This window comes from Diplotaxodon limnothrissa, linkage group LG6 (assembly GCF_057381915.1).
Source record: "Diplotaxodon limnothrissa isolate DT_005_m linkage group LG6, D_limnothrissa_male_GT1.1, whole genome shotgun sequence".
Taxonomy (NCBI): Eukaryota; Metazoa; Chordata; class Actinopteri; order Cichliformes; family Cichlidae; genus Diplotaxodon; species Diplotaxodon limnothrissa.
The window spans coordinates 6,657,068-6,673,213 of NC_140601.1; the positions used below are offsets into that span (position 1 = coordinate 6,657,068).

General features: G+C 40.6%; 1 protein-coding gene across 2 annotated transcripts; it reads right to left on the reverse strand.

Annotated features, from left to right (window-relative positions):
- Nucleotides 1-7,910: 7,910 nt before the first annotated feature.
- On the reverse strand, nucleotides 7,911-16,146 carry zbtb45 (zinc finger and BTB domain containing 45). 2 transcript variants are annotated; one of them, XM_085356756.1, is made up of 6 exons: nucleotides 16,078-16,146; nucleotides 13,596-14,939; nucleotides 13,089-13,223; nucleotides 10,625-10,765; nucleotides 8,670-8,943; nucleotides 7,911-8,329 (listed from the first exon to the last, which is right to left on the reverse strand). In XM_085356756.1, the coding sequence occupies exons 2-6, from the start codon at nucleotides 14,649-14,651 to the stop codon at nucleotides 7,911-7,913; spliced, it is 2,025 nt and encodes a 674-aa protein (XP_085212882.1). In that variant the 5' UTR covers nucleotides 14,652-14,939; nucleotides 16,078-16,146. The 2 variants fall into 2 exon arrangements, with proteins under 2 accessions (XP_085212882.1, XP_085212881.1); XM_085356755.1 differs by having other exon boundaries at nucleotides 13,596-14,942.

A 16,146-nucleotide genomic window follows, 5' to 3' on the forward strand; every position in this document is an offset into this window, starting at 1 on the left:
AGTATAAAATCAGTTCCTCGGAGTTCTCTTTCTTAATTGCCCCACAAAGATACAGATTGTGTTTGGACACAAATAACTGTAAATCATCAGGGCGGTAGAGTTTGTCCTTTGGAGGGGTTTATAAACCCACGGCCTTATGGGAACAGACTTCAGCAGACAATGATGGAATTGACAATGGGGCACACAAAAGGCCACCCTTGGGAGAACCTGCGTGTCCCTCGGCATGCTGGGAGAAAGAGAGTAACAGGAACAGATGTTGTTGAGTAACAGATGCCTTCTGGCCAGAGTTCAGCCACAACCAGCCAGACCTTCAAAGGAGCAGCAGTAAAAGGAAAAAAAAAAACGATTATCTATGGGCCTTCAAGAAACAACAGCTTTTGCATTGTCTTCCTTTCTGATAAATTTGTTGGGATTTTTGAGAAATGGGCAACACAAGAGAGAACCTAAGAGGACTTTTGTGCACAGTGAGGAATACAAAGACACTACAGCACTCAATCAGCAGCCTGAGAAATTCAATGTTTTCATATTTAGCTTCAGCTATGTAAAACTCACAGAGCAAGAGTGATAAAGCCTTATAAAAAAGAAACAATTTAAACTAAAAACACGTTTTTAAACTGAGCAACCACAGTGATACACCAGTGTCTTTCTGAAGACATACTTATTATTATTTTATCCCCTGCTGAATATGTAAATTTGCCCACTTCCAAAGACATGAAAAGTCTCTAACTTTTATGACAGTTTCATTTTAATGGAGAGAGACAGAATATCGACCACAACCCCCCAAAACGCATTACATAAAAGCTTTAAATTGATTTTCTATAAACTGACGTCTTGAGATTGGCAGCTCCATAGTCTTAATGTGATTCTTCTTTAGCCACTCCTTTGTTGCTTTGGGTCATTGTTATGGTTGAAGACTCATCCACAACCCACCTTCAGTGTTCTGACTGAGAGAAGGAGCTTCTCATCCAAGACCTTATGGCACATGGCCCCATCCATTGGCTCTTTGATACTGTGAAGTCATCCTGTGTCCTTAGCAGAAAAATAGCCCCACTTCTTCCAGTTTCATGCTTAATGGTGGGGATGGTGTTTTTTTGGATCATACTCAGCATTCCTCTCCACCACAAACACAGCTGGTCCAGTTAACACTAAAGAGCATGATCTTGGTTTTAGTGGACCAGAACACTTTCTCCCAAGTCTTCTCTGAATCATTTACGTTTTCACAGTCTTAAGACAGCCATGGTCACTTCTTGAGCAGCAGACCTTGTGAGTGCTGCAAGATTTAAATCTTTTATGGTGCAGTGTGTTACCAGTGGTGTTGTTAGACTGTGGTCCTGTTGTCAGATCACTAACAAGCCAAACCACGCCATGTGGTTTTGGGCTGATCCACCACCTTTGCCATGATCATTCTCACGTAGCATGGAACTGAAAGCAACTAACAGTCATTTTTTTCCTTCCCAAATCATTGCTTCAACAATTTTCACCTTCGCACAAAGCATGCTGACGCTCATTTAGCCCTGTACAGGTCTACAGTCTTGTCCCTGACATCATCTGACAGCTTTTTGGTCTTGCCCATGGTGGTGGACTGGAAGAAACTGACTCTGTAGACAGGTGTGTTTTATACACATAAAGAGCTGAAAACAGGGGTGCCTATAATTAATGGTTTAATTGCAATCCCTGCACACAGGCAATCTGTGGGACCCATTATTCCGGCTTGGTTGTAAGGAATCAAATACTTTTTTCACTCGATAACATGCAAATCAGTGAATATCTTTTCTGTAATGTGTTTTCTCCCCTAAATTTTTGGTTGATATTCAGTCTCTCTCCATTAAAATAAAATGACCTTAAGAATTAAAGACTTACAAAATTACAAACTCTGAAAACGAATCTCAGATTTGAGGACAAAAACCGATATGGCCATCAGTGAATGCACTGTTATTAGCTGATATACTTACATTTGATAAAAGGTTCACGGTTGCTTTATTTATACGCAAAGGTAAATTTGCTTTACAGAAAAATTATAGCAATTTGGCATCCCTTCACAACCTTTTTGTATCCCTAAAAACAGGCTTTTCACCTCATTTCCAGCGCTTCTGGAGTTGAGCTGTGCGACATAATGACAATAAATATATAGTTGTGATCAGAGGTTTATATACACACACCATGGGAATGAAAGTCATGGTAGTTTAAGATTTTTAATGATTTCTTAGAACTGTTGTTTTTCCTGAAATTACTGTACAGCACACATCTTTAATGACTTTAATAAAGAATAATTCAGTGCAGAAGTTTGAATTTATTTGGGATTCTCTCTAAAGGTAGGGTCAAAAGTATCCATACAAGCTCAAATATGTACAGACACCCAAACTAATATTTAGTAAAATGTCATTTCACTGAAAAGGATTCAACTGTATGAAGTTCTTTGAGTGCTCAGATAGAATAGAAAAGCACTAATAGAACAAGACCAGTTACCATTTGCCTGCTTCATTCATGTGTTTTTGTTCCTGTTGGAACACTCGGCTGTGGTGTTTCAAAGTTCATAAACACCAAATAAATACCAACTGATAAAACATAATCTGTCAAGTGTAACAGTTGTAGGATTTTTTTCATGCTATGAGGGTGGGTTTATTTAAGCAAAAGCACAATTCTATATTTTGCTTCCAACGAGTCAGACTTTCTTGCAGTTTTAAATTTGCGTTGAGCAGAAGTTCACTAGACCTTGTGGAGATCTTTCAAAATGTTCTTCTTTGGACATTGGCTGATTATGCACCTGATCATTTTTAGAGAACTGCATTTTTGCGTTATCTTATGGAACAAATTTGAAATATATTTATATTGAAATATATATGAAGGATGTCCCGACAGGGAAAATTGACTCTTCAGCCACTTCTGTTCAGCTCCGATAAAATCCATGCAGGGAGGGGTGGGACGTTGTTTTTTGATGGGTACACCATGTGGCCAATCACGAATCAAAGAAAGCAAGCGGTACAGGCCAAGTACACCGAGCGATAGAGAAACAAGGAGCCGGATTTAAGTCCAAGCATGTCGGGTGAAAGGGAAGAAATGAGCGAAAACAGAAAAGGAGCACCAACTGGCTCCATTTTAGTGATATTAGAAACTAAAGATGAGTGTAAATTTGTAAAATGAAAATATGCTTCAGAGCGGGGTCAACAAGAAGAAACTTGCACAGATGTTTAAGAACCATTCACCAGTCTGTGCAGCCTGAGGAGAGTTTACCCTCTCTCCTCCAGCTGCCATCCACTGGCCCTGGAAAAGTGTCCTGTTCGACTCTGCAGCATCCACCTTCTTTCAAAAAACTTCTGAAAAATCAAACCAAGACATGTACATTTATTCCAAAACAAATGACCCCAGACAAACGTGTTGACGAGGAGCTGGCTGACATGACGTTTAGTTATTTACTTGTTAAGGACAAAAGATTTCAAAGTTTTGTCCAGGGCTTAAGCTCCATGTATTCTTCGAAGCAGCAGTAAGTGCATAAAAATACATCACAATGAATAAAGCAAGCAAGCAATTCACAGTTGCTAAATTAGGCTAAAACTGAAGATACAGAGTGATACTCAATGAAGAGCCAGGACACCATCGTCCCATTCCACCATCGAGGGGGGTCACACAAAATACCAAGAGATAACTGTGCTTTCACAATAATGGCCTCTAATGATCTCAGCACCTGAATGTACAATGTCTGATCAGGGACAGTTTATAAATATATTAAATATATGTCTTTATATATTCTTTAACGTTAATAGTTTATCACAAACTGATTTTTAATTTCACATGATTGTTGGGTTTTTCTCTGTATCTATGAAGCGCCTTGAGGTGACTTTTGTTGTGATTTGGCGCTATATAAATAAAATTGAATTGAATTAATTGGAGATTTGAATGGAAGAAGAGTTTTGCATCTACGGGTTGTATGATTTACACTGTGTGATGAGCAGTGCTGGATGGGTAAAAATACCAACATCAAACGGCAGCTTTGATGCCTCGTGTTTCAAAGAGAACTGAGGGCGTGTGCAAAATAAGAATTGTATATCTATATTTGCCCACAAGACATGCGCAGATACAAACACGCATTTAGGGTTAAAAAAAAAGAAGGAGTTAAAAAAAAGTTATTTTTAAGAAATTGAGATCCACAAAGAGCAGCTGGCCCAGAGCCATAGAAGACTTTTTATTTGGAGAAAGAAATCTTTGAAATCACTCATTTTTAAAATTCAATTAATTCATCGAGTACGACATCTAAGTTCTCAGAAAAAGTTAAAATCATGCCTTTAGTCTTTTTATACATAAAAGATGTAGTTTTACAATGACAAGTAACTTTTTTTTTATAAAATGACTTTTTCTTCTTCTGACATATTTAGCTTCTGTTAAAGAAATAATGTAGAAAAAACAATTATCATCCCTCTCAATAAAACGAAAGTACAGAAAACAAAAAAGGCATAACACAGTACGATACAATGCGCTGACATGGCTTCAAAGCACACATAATACAGTACTGTACAAGGGTCCGCCTCAGACAAAATGCACCAAAACCACTTTCACTGCTGAGGATTGATCAAACCTCAGAAACAGCTCAATACTGCTTATTTACCAAACCCAGACCACAGCGTGGTGTTGGCATCTATCAAATGAGGTAAAGATTTCCAAAAAAGCACCAATGTTTTGGCGTTAACATTTATACACACTAATATATATATATATATATATATATATATATATATATATATATATATATATATATACACATATATATATATATATACACACACATATATAAATGTATATAGCTTATAACCAACAGGCAGTTGGAGGAGTTTCAGTCCAGCATCTCTTCTTCTATCCACAACACTGGAGAAACTATGTACTGAGTCTGCAAATTCACTTGCAATGTTCAGAAGCCAATGAACACATGCTGCCAGGACTGTTCTGTGTAAATAAGCAGTCGTTTTACACATTTATGTGGGACATTTCATGTCAATATTTATAGTGAAGCCTAGGCAGAAAGGATCCAAATCTGTATCTTTCCTGGATTCACTTTTTTAAAAGACGTCTACATTAAAGAGATTTTTTTAAATGTCAAATTATCTAATCACTTGCAAAGTTCTCAAGCTCAAAATGTCTCACTTTTGAGAGGTTCACTTATAAAATCATGTCAATTAGAAGGCTCTTACAAAGCTTAAGTAAACTACTGAATATCATATAATGCTTCAGCTAACAAACATTGAGGAAAATGAGCAAAAAGCAGGAACACATAAGGTCTTTTTATGTACCTTTAAGGTACTGAAAAAGAAAACAAAAACAATCTCGGGCCAAATATTTTAGGGGACAGCAACATTAGGTCTAAGTAACATGATGTGCAAACTTAACTGTGCATAGAGATCAAATCCTAATAAATATTAATGTGATAATTAATATTATCACTAGTTCGACTTGGTCAAAACTTGAAGGGGTGATTGTACAGTTTTATGATTAATTTAGTCTTACTAAAACATCAAAAGTTGTTTGTTTTTTTTTGTTTTTTTATAGTGCTGTAAGAAAAGCTTTTATTTTTTTAAGCAACAAACACTTCCCATTTATTATCAACCAGAGCCCCAAAAGACAAACAAAACCAAACACTTAATAAAAATCCTGATAATGGTCACTGATTTGTCATTGATATTCATCCAAGTTTAACTTCCTCTGAATGGCTCTTTCGCTTTTAGGTTGTTTTTTTTCTGCCTTATTTTTGCATCAAAGAATCACATGAGCGACAAATAACAAACTGAGCGTTATAGTGATGTACAGGAATTTTACACATAAGTACTTTAGCAAGCTTTTAAAAAGTATATGGATCTATCTTAGCTTTAGTTTTCACTGTTTCTTCGTTTGATGTAGCTTAAAAGATGTGAAGCATAATGCCTGTCTTTGGACCACCGAGGTAATTGTAGGTGTGTGTGTGTGTGTGCGTGTCTGTGTGTAAAACATGCTGAAATGTTTAGCAAACATTTCAAATGAGTAACTAGTGTCCCTCTGAGCCATCGGGGGCTCGTTCTGGTTCGAGGTATATGATCCTGGTGCCGACCGGTGGCGCCTGTGGAAAATGTTACAAAGCGGTCTGATGGATGATGGTGAATTTCATTCACACTGCTGTGCATCATACAACCCGCCTCTTCCTCCCTCCCCCATTCCCTGCTGTATTCTCACTCTTCTCGGACTATTTTCCTTCTTCCTCGATTCATTCATCAGCACGCTTCTTTGTCATCAAAGGTTGCTCCTGAATAGTGCCGGGCTCCATTCACATTCAATTCAATTAACTCAGTAAGTGTATTCTTTTTTTTCAAGTTTAAATACGCAAAACTCAAAACCGGGTGAAAAAAAGAGGCGCTGAGGGTGTTTTGAAAGTAAAAGGCAAGCAAAATGTTTTGCTAAAGAGAATGCGCCCATGTGTACGTTACTCCTGAGAACTGATGTGAGAACCATAAACTTCAGCTGCTGAACAACACGTAATCAACACTTAATTCTTTATATTTAAATCAACATCAGTGCTCTTAAATTGTTTAAATTATTATTTTTTCTATTATTGTCCAACTTGATCTAAAGTAATGCACTAAACCAAACCATAAATGTAGAAGTTACAGGTAAAAAATTATTCTATATAAAACTATATAGAAAGTCAGTGTTGGCTTTGATGAAAAAAAAACAAAACAAAAACATTACCACCACAAAAGGTAGTTAAACAGTAGAGAAAGAAGTGATAATTCTCTGAATATTGCTTGCAAATAACTTTAACTGTTCCTTGCAAGAACTGTTATACATGCTAGCATAGCTAAATGTGGCTAATGCTATCATTAGCTTTTAATATTAAACAATAGCTAATAGCTAAAAATAGCTAATGGAATTGTGAAAACTTTTAAATGATCATTTAAAACAAATAAGAAAAAAAGACGAAACTGAGACTGTATTTATCTGTTAGCTTCTATGCTAAAGTGCTAGCTAAACCTCTACTAGCCGTCTGCATTGGGTTAGCTTCTCCTACTCTGTGCTCACATGTAGCACATTCACTGTTTTCTAACAATTTACTACTCAAATTTTCCCTTTTCTGTAATATTGACTTTATAGTGACACATTTAAATACTAAATTAAAAAAAAACCCTCAAGCACTTTTCCAATCTGCTGCTTCAAAGATTCTACGTATAGAATCATCCTCATTGGACAACCACATTGGGTTATGGTTACATGCTTATGTTTTGGTAATTTGCATGAACTGACACAAACTTCATTTAAATGAATTGAAAGTGAATGAAACCTGGTAAACTCACCGACCGACCTATCCTTCCCTGTTTCCCTAACTTGCATCTCCTTAAAACTCCAAATGTTAGTCCACTCCCACCCTCACCTCCACTTAGAAAAAAAAAAAGAAACGCTACAACTTTCCTTAGCCTCACCCACTCCCAAACCCTGTTCAGTTTTCCTAACCTCTTTGGTGACTCTCTGGTCTTTTCAAAACAGGGCTCCTACACAAGTCTCAGTTATTACACAAAAGAAGAAACATGGCTATTCAACAAGGCATGATTATCGTGACATTGCTCTATAAGCTTATGGTTAGTCCTCACAGGAACTGATGTGACAACACGAATTACAGCTACGACTAGGTCAAACAGGTTTCTAGAAAATGACTTTTTTTCCAGCCAGATTTTCCCATAATATCTGTGCTATTCAAAAATACCCGTAAGAGTACTTTTTTTTTTTTTTCTTAAAAGGCGTTCCAGTCCTGTGTAGGAGCCCTGACTGAAAATGGTATTAAGCTAAAATGGCGCTCTTTCCATCAGAACAAAAGATCAACAAGGCTGTTAGGAGCAAATTGTTGATTCAAGGAATGGGATCATAACCCCCCCCCCCCCCCCCTTCCTTCCCCCCTCTCTCTAGGTGGAGGAAGCTCCGTGGCTCTGCATGTTGGCCATACTGCCAACCATGCCAGCCGCGCCAGCCATACCTGAGTGCCCTCCCATAGCTGGAGGGCTGTGCTTGGTAGGTGAGGTCATGTCGGCTCCACGCCCCTGGCCTTGACCTGGGGTCTGCGGGGCGTGGTGGGCGTGCTGCAGGGCATGGCGCTCCAGCAAGGTACGGTGAGTAAAGGCCCGGTGGCACACGTTGCACTGGAAGGTGCGCTCGGCACGGTGGGTGCGCATGTGCACATTTAGCGAGCTTTTCTGGGTGAAACGCTTGCCGCACATGGTGCACTGGAAGGCCCTGACACCAGTGTGCACCACCATGTGTTTGAGGAGGTAGTCCCGCAGGGAGAAGGAGCGCCAGCAGATGGAGCACTGATGAGGTTTCTGACCTGTGGAGCCAGGCATGTGCAGAAGCACGCTTATAAAACCATCCCCAAGAACAGTCTTGCCAATACAAGTGAATCATTTTCTGTTTGCCTTTTGTTCATATAAAAATACTTATTTTACAGTTCTTTTAATACGATACAAAGAATTCTGGGATAGAAACATGTCTATTCATTCGAGAGATTATCCTGAAATACAAGTCTCTACCTTTATGCTGACCTCAATGGCAGGTGATAATGAGGTGAATGCTGGAATACTGCATACGTAACTATGCAATTAATCTTTGTCCTCTTCACACTTGTGTAACATACATGCAGCTGATCAATTACTGTGACATGAACGTACCGGAGTGGATGAACATGTGCTTGCTGTAGTTCTTCCTGGAACGTAAAGATTTGCCACAGTGCGTGCAGTCGAACGAGGTCTCAGATCCCTGGGAGGAAGGTGAGGGCCCTGCGGAGCAGGAAGAGGTGGAGGGTGGCGGAGCTGGGGTCATCGGTGCTGGGGGTGGAGCCTGCTGACTGGGCTCTGTCCCCGCCATGGTGTCAATCCCACCCATGGGCCCGCCCACATAGAACGGAGCTGGCTGCGACTGGCTCACTGGGTACTGGAACAGAAGCTGTGAAGGAACATGATACAGACAATTTGCTCTGGATGAACATTTCCGAACACAATCGATAATATTTAGAACTAATTAACTACATATACCCCTAATAAAAACAATAGCTGGTGCATTTCAGTAATGACCACCATCCTACCAAGTGTGGCAGGACAAAAGCAGATCTAAACAAAATAACAGCAGGTTTTACACACGTGCTTCTCTCTGGACACCGTGCACGAGAGAGGAATAGTCAGCTGAAACAGAATCAGTGTTGATTTGCCCAGCAGAACTCAGGTAAAGCACAGGATCTGACTACTATCTAACCCACAAAAAGGTTAGATAGTGTGAATGCGCATTTTTTTCTTATTTGTTTATTTCTCCTTTTTAAAACCTCTGTAAGTCACGTTTGCACGACTCATTTGAAACTACTCCTCCCCAGATATTGCACCTTGGAAGCTCCACTCCTATACACATATGCAATAAATCCATCTTTAAAAATATCCGTGTCCACGCCTTCCAGCCACAAAACACACCATGCCTCTTTGGAAAACACACAGTCATTTTTTAAATGCCTAAAGAGAGCGTTGTGCTAGCACAGACCATCAGTAAATATGGTACAAATCGTTTGACAGGTGTGCGTTTCCATTTGCCAATTTAAGGAGCTGACATGTGACTGAACCCATCATCATCAGAATTTTGAGAAGGCCTGATTTGAGCATATATATGTAGAAATGGTATGTTACAGTCTGGTATGTTATGCTGTTTCATTTTCTTTTTTACTTTTTTTGTTGCATTCTTGAAAAAAAATAATAAAAAAATCATTGTCTATGCAGGCCATTTCTGCATTTTCATTTTCAAAGTCAGCACACCCGTCAATCAAAGTGTGTAGGCTGAAGCTTGAAAAAGATATACAGCCCATCACACTAAATTGAAGCTTTTATTTGTGTTTCTGTTGTTCTGTGTTGGTTGAGTATGTGTGTGTGTTTTTTCTTAGTGCTGCATTGCGTTAAAATGTACTCTCCGTCAATCATCTCACTTCCTGCCTCAATGCAAACATCATTTAATAAGATTAGTGCTTCACATTTAAGGCGCTTCAATTTTCACAATTCAATTATTTTGTAACTTTTGCAATTGCAATAATGTATTTATATATGAAATGTGGAGGAGCAATTATTATTTTCATTAACAATTAAGTTGCTCATTATTTCCTCATTTAACTGCATAATTGTTTACTCAGAAAACGGTGAACAGATTCATTCTAGGTTTGCACTCATTTTGTTTTTAGTTCTAACATACATACAAAAGGTGTTTCATTAGAATCAAGAATAAAAACATTTATACATTTTTTCTGAATACATGCACATTCCAGTGAAAATGAAAGGTGCACTCAGGGCTTAATTCGTGATGTTAGTAAGGTAAGGCTTAACAACTTGCACATATAAAACATGTTCCCCACTAGAGAGTATAACACAGTTTTTAAAAATGCTGTAAATAAAACAATTAGTGCATGTCCAGCCAATTTTAAGCTGAAACTCTGACCACAACCTGCTCTTGACCAGGTTATGAGTTCAGCATAAGTTGCCATAAAAAAAGCCACTTTGGTGATACAGAAAGCTCTGACTTTGAGCTCGACAGAGCTCACTAATCCATTAATCTTACTTCCCAGTACACCCCTCGTGAATTTGACTGAAGCACTGACCTGGTTGTTGATGGCCTGGGTGGTTGGAGGTGGAGTCAGTGGTTTATTGACCCTTCCTCTGGGGTTAAAAGCCATGGCTTGAGGGGGCTCACTCTGGGGCCAAAAACTCTCTGAAAACACGCCCTGCTCATCATAGAAATCCTGAAACACAAAAACAAACATAGATTTAAAAAAAACAAACAAAACTAAAACAAACAAAAGAACAAGCTAAAAAAAAGACTATTTAACATGAGAAATTTTGCTTGTTTTGCCATCAGTTCAAGGGTCGGATGGTTCACATCTCTGCAGCTCTGCAGACAGCACATATCATCAAAGGAATGTAAAAGCAAACCTAAAATTAGACTTTTGGTCATCTATACGGGCATATAGCTCAACTAAAAGACATTCCTTTATGCCATTGGTTTGAAGGAAACAAGATTATCTTTTTCATGTAACACACATTATGCAACTAAAAAAGACTTTCTGTGTAGGCAAACTACATCCCTCATTACCTAAATATACAGCCAGTTTTCTTTATATTGTTTATAAGTCTACCATGTTACAGCTGCAGGCGAGCAGATGCTGACACGATATCGTACATTACAGTCCAACCAGTCATAGAATGACTGTCAGCAGCAGTTTCACTGAAAGTAGTTAGACCTGGCTGGGAAGATGATCCACCTCAATGTAAAGAAGCACGAAATGCCAACATGAGTCATACCAGTAGTAACTTTCTGTTTGTCTGAGAGGCTGATCGAGTTTCACATGCTACTTAGGTGGTCTGGTATCTTCTTATCTGTGTTGATACATGTTGTGTGATGATGCAATAGTGTCATGCATTACAGTTTCCAGTAACTAGTGCCAAATGTTTAAACCAGTAATGTCAATGCTGGGATTTCAATAATTTGCACTTGCAGCCCATAATTTCATTGTACATGTGAGTACTATTCTAGTCTGTTTGTCCCGGCCATGATTTTCTTAAAGTGGAAAATACCCAAACTGTTGTTACTAAATCTGAGTAATAATAATAGAAATAACATAGTGGAATATATGTTTTGATTTTACGAGAGTCAGACATGTGTATGGATTTGGGGTAGACTGAACAGAAGAGCATCCAGAGCTGTTAACAACCTGGGTGCATCCTGTAACGGTACCATAGCACACACAGTGAGGGTAACACGGTAGACAGAGAAGTCAAACATTAACACTACTTCTAGTAAAAAGAAGTGAAGAACTGCACTAGCACTAGTACTGCTAACCTACTTAAAACAGATAGTCTTACACATACTGGAAGTTCTTCAAGAAACTCCACTGCACAGGCTTTATTTACGTCCTTGCAGAGAACAGGCCCATCTGCAGATTTTTATCACTGAATTTGAGATATCGGACCAAGATGACCTTTGAATATATTGGATATATAGTTGATTTTTCTTAAAAATGTGGGATCAGACATCATTTACAACTGATGACTAGCAATAACACCTCCAGGTGGCGTGTGGCCGACTGAAGCATTTTTGCACGCATTCTAGGGCTGTGGCCAAATATTCTACTATTCAGATATTTGTTCATTGGGTATGCATGTATATCTCAGCTTGCTAACCACATCTATCACACTCACTGCAGTTATCGTCATGCTTTGGTTCCCGCTATTGTTGCAGAAATTTAAGCACTTTCCATACTCATATTTTTATCCTCCTGCTTTGCAACAACATCTTGCTCGAATGGAACAGGAACAGCTCTCTCGCTCTGCTCTGTTCACTGGGTGAGCAAGCAGGGAGCGTTCAGAGTGGCAGGGAGCAGCGGTGCACTGTGCAAGAGGAAAAAAGTAGGAGAGCTTCTCCAGATTCAAACTTTCTCTCTGAACGCTCAACTTAGATGTAAACATGGCTACAATCACAGCAGAGCAATTGCCTTTTAACCGTCATAGACATGAGGAGGACAAATAAGAAAAATAATGTCTGCAGGGATGAAAGCAAGAGCCCGTTTCACACATTGCTCAAAGACAAGATTATATTATTCAAGCAATGTTGGGTTAAGTGACGATCACATGCTGTGACTTTGACTAAACTGAGTAGATGATTTTATCTCCAAACGTGACAATCTGCAGCAAAACTGACAAGCAGGGCTGAATCTTTCTGACTGTGTGGCAGATGTTCCTTGTGTAGACTGCAGGGTACAGCAGGCTGCGGCATAAATCTGCTCCACCACGTTTTCCCGTCTACTTATTTCAGGACTTCTGGCACAAATGCTGAGTTTGAATGTACTACAATAAGGCCTTTCTAAGCCAAAACGGAAGATAATGTACCTAAATATTTCTCTAAAAAAATCAAAGACCATCACTTCACAACTGCAATATGTGTAATACTCTGAATGCCATGCTTCTCCTTGCATAGTAGATAAATTATTGAAACATTCAGCGCAGGTGAGCTGGGTTGTTTTTTTTTCTTCATTTTAGCTTTTTTTATTCACTTCTGAGTTAACATACCTGTCCAAAGCTTGCCATGGATTCCTGGGAGCCCTCCTGCTCTTGATCTCGTCTCCCATCCTCCAAGGCATAGACAGTCCCATCTGCATCCTGTACACTTTCATCCTTCACCACTACTCCCTCTCCTCCCAGCACCTAGGGAGAAAAAAAGACAGGTCCATTTCAATTTCAAGTAGTAAAGAAATACCTTTAGATCAGTATTGGAGCTAAAAAGCAACAAAAAGTCTATAAGAGCAACCAATGCCCCAGCTACAGCCCCTTCAAGCAGGTTCTGATAAGTTGAATAACCTACAGTCAATATGCAGAAGTCCATAGATTATCAACAAGGCAATTACTGCTGAAGTTTAGGCGAGAGATCCAACTGTGAAAAGTGCAGAAACATCTCAGCGATATACGCCAATGCAGTGTGAGAAGAGGGAAAAGCATAAAAAGAAAGAAAACGAAAACGTTGCAGCTCTGCATGCCTGAAAACTGTAACCATAGCAACCATTCCCCTTATCCCCCTACCTGGAGTCTTAGCGGCTGCCTCTGCTTGCGGCTGTGGCTCGCCCCCCTGTCTCTATCTCCATCTCTTCCCCTGTCTCTCCCATCCAAGTCCTCCTCTTCGCTGTATCGGTCTATCCCCACAAGGTCATCAGAGAGGTCAGTTGTGTTGCCGCGGAGGCTGTCCCTGCCAATGCTGTCCACACTGGCCACACCGGAGCTGCAGCCCGCTGAGAGGTTCCCTGTGCTACTTGTGCTGGCTCCATTGGCTGTCTGTGCCAACAGGTCTCGGAGCTTGTACCTTACGTCCTGAGTACAGCTTGAGCTCTGCTTCATGAGGACTGCACCTCCCCCGGTGCCCATCGCGTCACCACCACACATGGCACCGGGGCCCATGTCTCCAAGTGCCATCAGGCTTACAGTGTTAGCTTGATCCATTGGGCCTGGGCCGCTCTCACTGACGCTAACGTTGGCACCCCCTAACCCACCGGCCATGTTACCACCTCCACATTCAGCCATGAAATTAGAGAAGTTGGCGTAACCCCCACCCCCACTAACAGAACAGCTTCCACTGCTGCCACTCTCTCTCCCTTTCCCCCCGCCACGCTCCTCTTGTTTAGGGAGGACCCCTCCAAGCATTCCTCCTCCAGCAGCAGCAGCTGCCGCAGCTGCTGCTGCACTTGCTGCCCCTGCCGCTGCCTTCCTCTGAGAGATGATCTGAGTGCACTCATCAATGACCGTCTTAATTTGCAGGATGCTGGCAGCAGTGAGGATGCACAGGGCCTGTGACTGCAGCACTACCAGCGAGCCACTGTACATGAAGTCTACAAGCTGCTTCACGGTTTCAGCGGGCACCAGCGGCGGAACAGAGATTTCAGAATGACCGAGCAGCAACTTGTCCTGGAAGAAGGGGCTACCGGCTGCCAGAACGCAGGCGTGGGCACGCAGGGAGGCATCATGTATTCGCACGGTCACATCGCAGAAGAGGCCCTCACGCCGTTGTGTGCGAAGGGCTTCCAGCACTGATTGGCTGGAGTTGTGGAGGTGGATGTAGTGCACGGTCTCTGTGCCGGACACCATGGCAGGAGGAGGCGAGTCACTGGGAACCGGATGGGAGTGGGGGTGGGGGAGGGGGGGTAGGTGTCTGGGGTTTTGCGTCAGCTTGAGGGATAAGGAGGACAGGGAGGGAAATGGATACAGTGCATGGGCCACGGTGGGGCCGTGTCCTCTCAAACAGTCATGAGTCTGATGAATGTTTACAAACTGCTTCTCTGATATGCCTAAAGGTATGAGGAGCTGCCTTCGATGTCCTGAGTGTGGGCAATGTCAAGTGGCTGTTTCCACCAGAACGTTAACCTCTGTTAAAACCTGCTGAAATAAACCATAACAAAAACAATTATACACTAAGCACTTATAAAGTTTTCAGTAGTGCAAAAACACTACTGTGTTTTTATATACATATATACATAATATATGTATGTCAAAAATGTTAATTTATTCAATTGCAACTCAAATATAAAAAATACAGAACTTGTCTTTACATTAGATTAATCAAAATTAACATTCTTTGTTTGGGGGTTGAACAAAGAGGAACCTGAATTGTTTTCCTAAAAGTCGTTGAATGGAATGCCCCTTTTTCTTATTTTCTAAAACCTTTGCAGATAGTAATAAGAATTTCATGATTTAAAATAAATCATTCACAAATTATACTAATAATCCTCAACTCTACCCCTTAATTATATTGTTCTCAGTGACTCGTTTCGTGTTGGAACTAGTTAATCCAGCCGTAACGAAAGGTGGCTGAGTAACAATTGAGCAGCTAATAATCCATCATCAAATTAGTCGCGTGCATCATCTGGCACACCTGTTTTGGTCAACCGACAGCACGTGCCGTGCGCGAGTCCAATGGTTCCCCGGGTCAGTATATGTGGTTATCTTGCACAGTAGGTGGCCGGTAATGCAACATCAGAGTTAATTACACCGTTGATTGAGCTAAACAGGCGCAGGAATAGCGAGGCAAAATGGGTGGATAATTAATAGCACTTGTTACCTAAATGTGTAACTAATAGCTCGATTAAATTGATGACTGACCAGCTAACGTTCCCTCCAGCTACAAGCGAGCAGGTTAAGAGCGGCGAGCTAACGTTAACTACCGTTAGCTGTTGATATTAGCCGCTCGAGTCTCACACGGAAATCTGCACAATTTTATACATGCAAAAAAAGCTTCGACGCCCAATAAAACACAAAAGTGGAGCACTGAATATAACAGCAACTGGCAACGTTTCTAGCATAACATATAAGCAGCAATCAAATCTCGCCCCCACGCGCAAATAGAATGCTAACCTGGCTAGTTTACTAGCTTGCGTTAGCTAGCGAAAAATTAGTAAAGTTAGCATGTCAGCAGCTAACGGGCTACCACCCTTTTCTGCACAAAGCTTCTTAAGGCTATACCTACGTGTTTTACTGTGACACTGTCATTGCATGCTATTTAATCACGACTACTTACAATGAAAAATACAGTGACAGTTCGGTTCTTGGTAGTTTCAGGCAGATGGATGCAGCAGGAAGCCCTCAA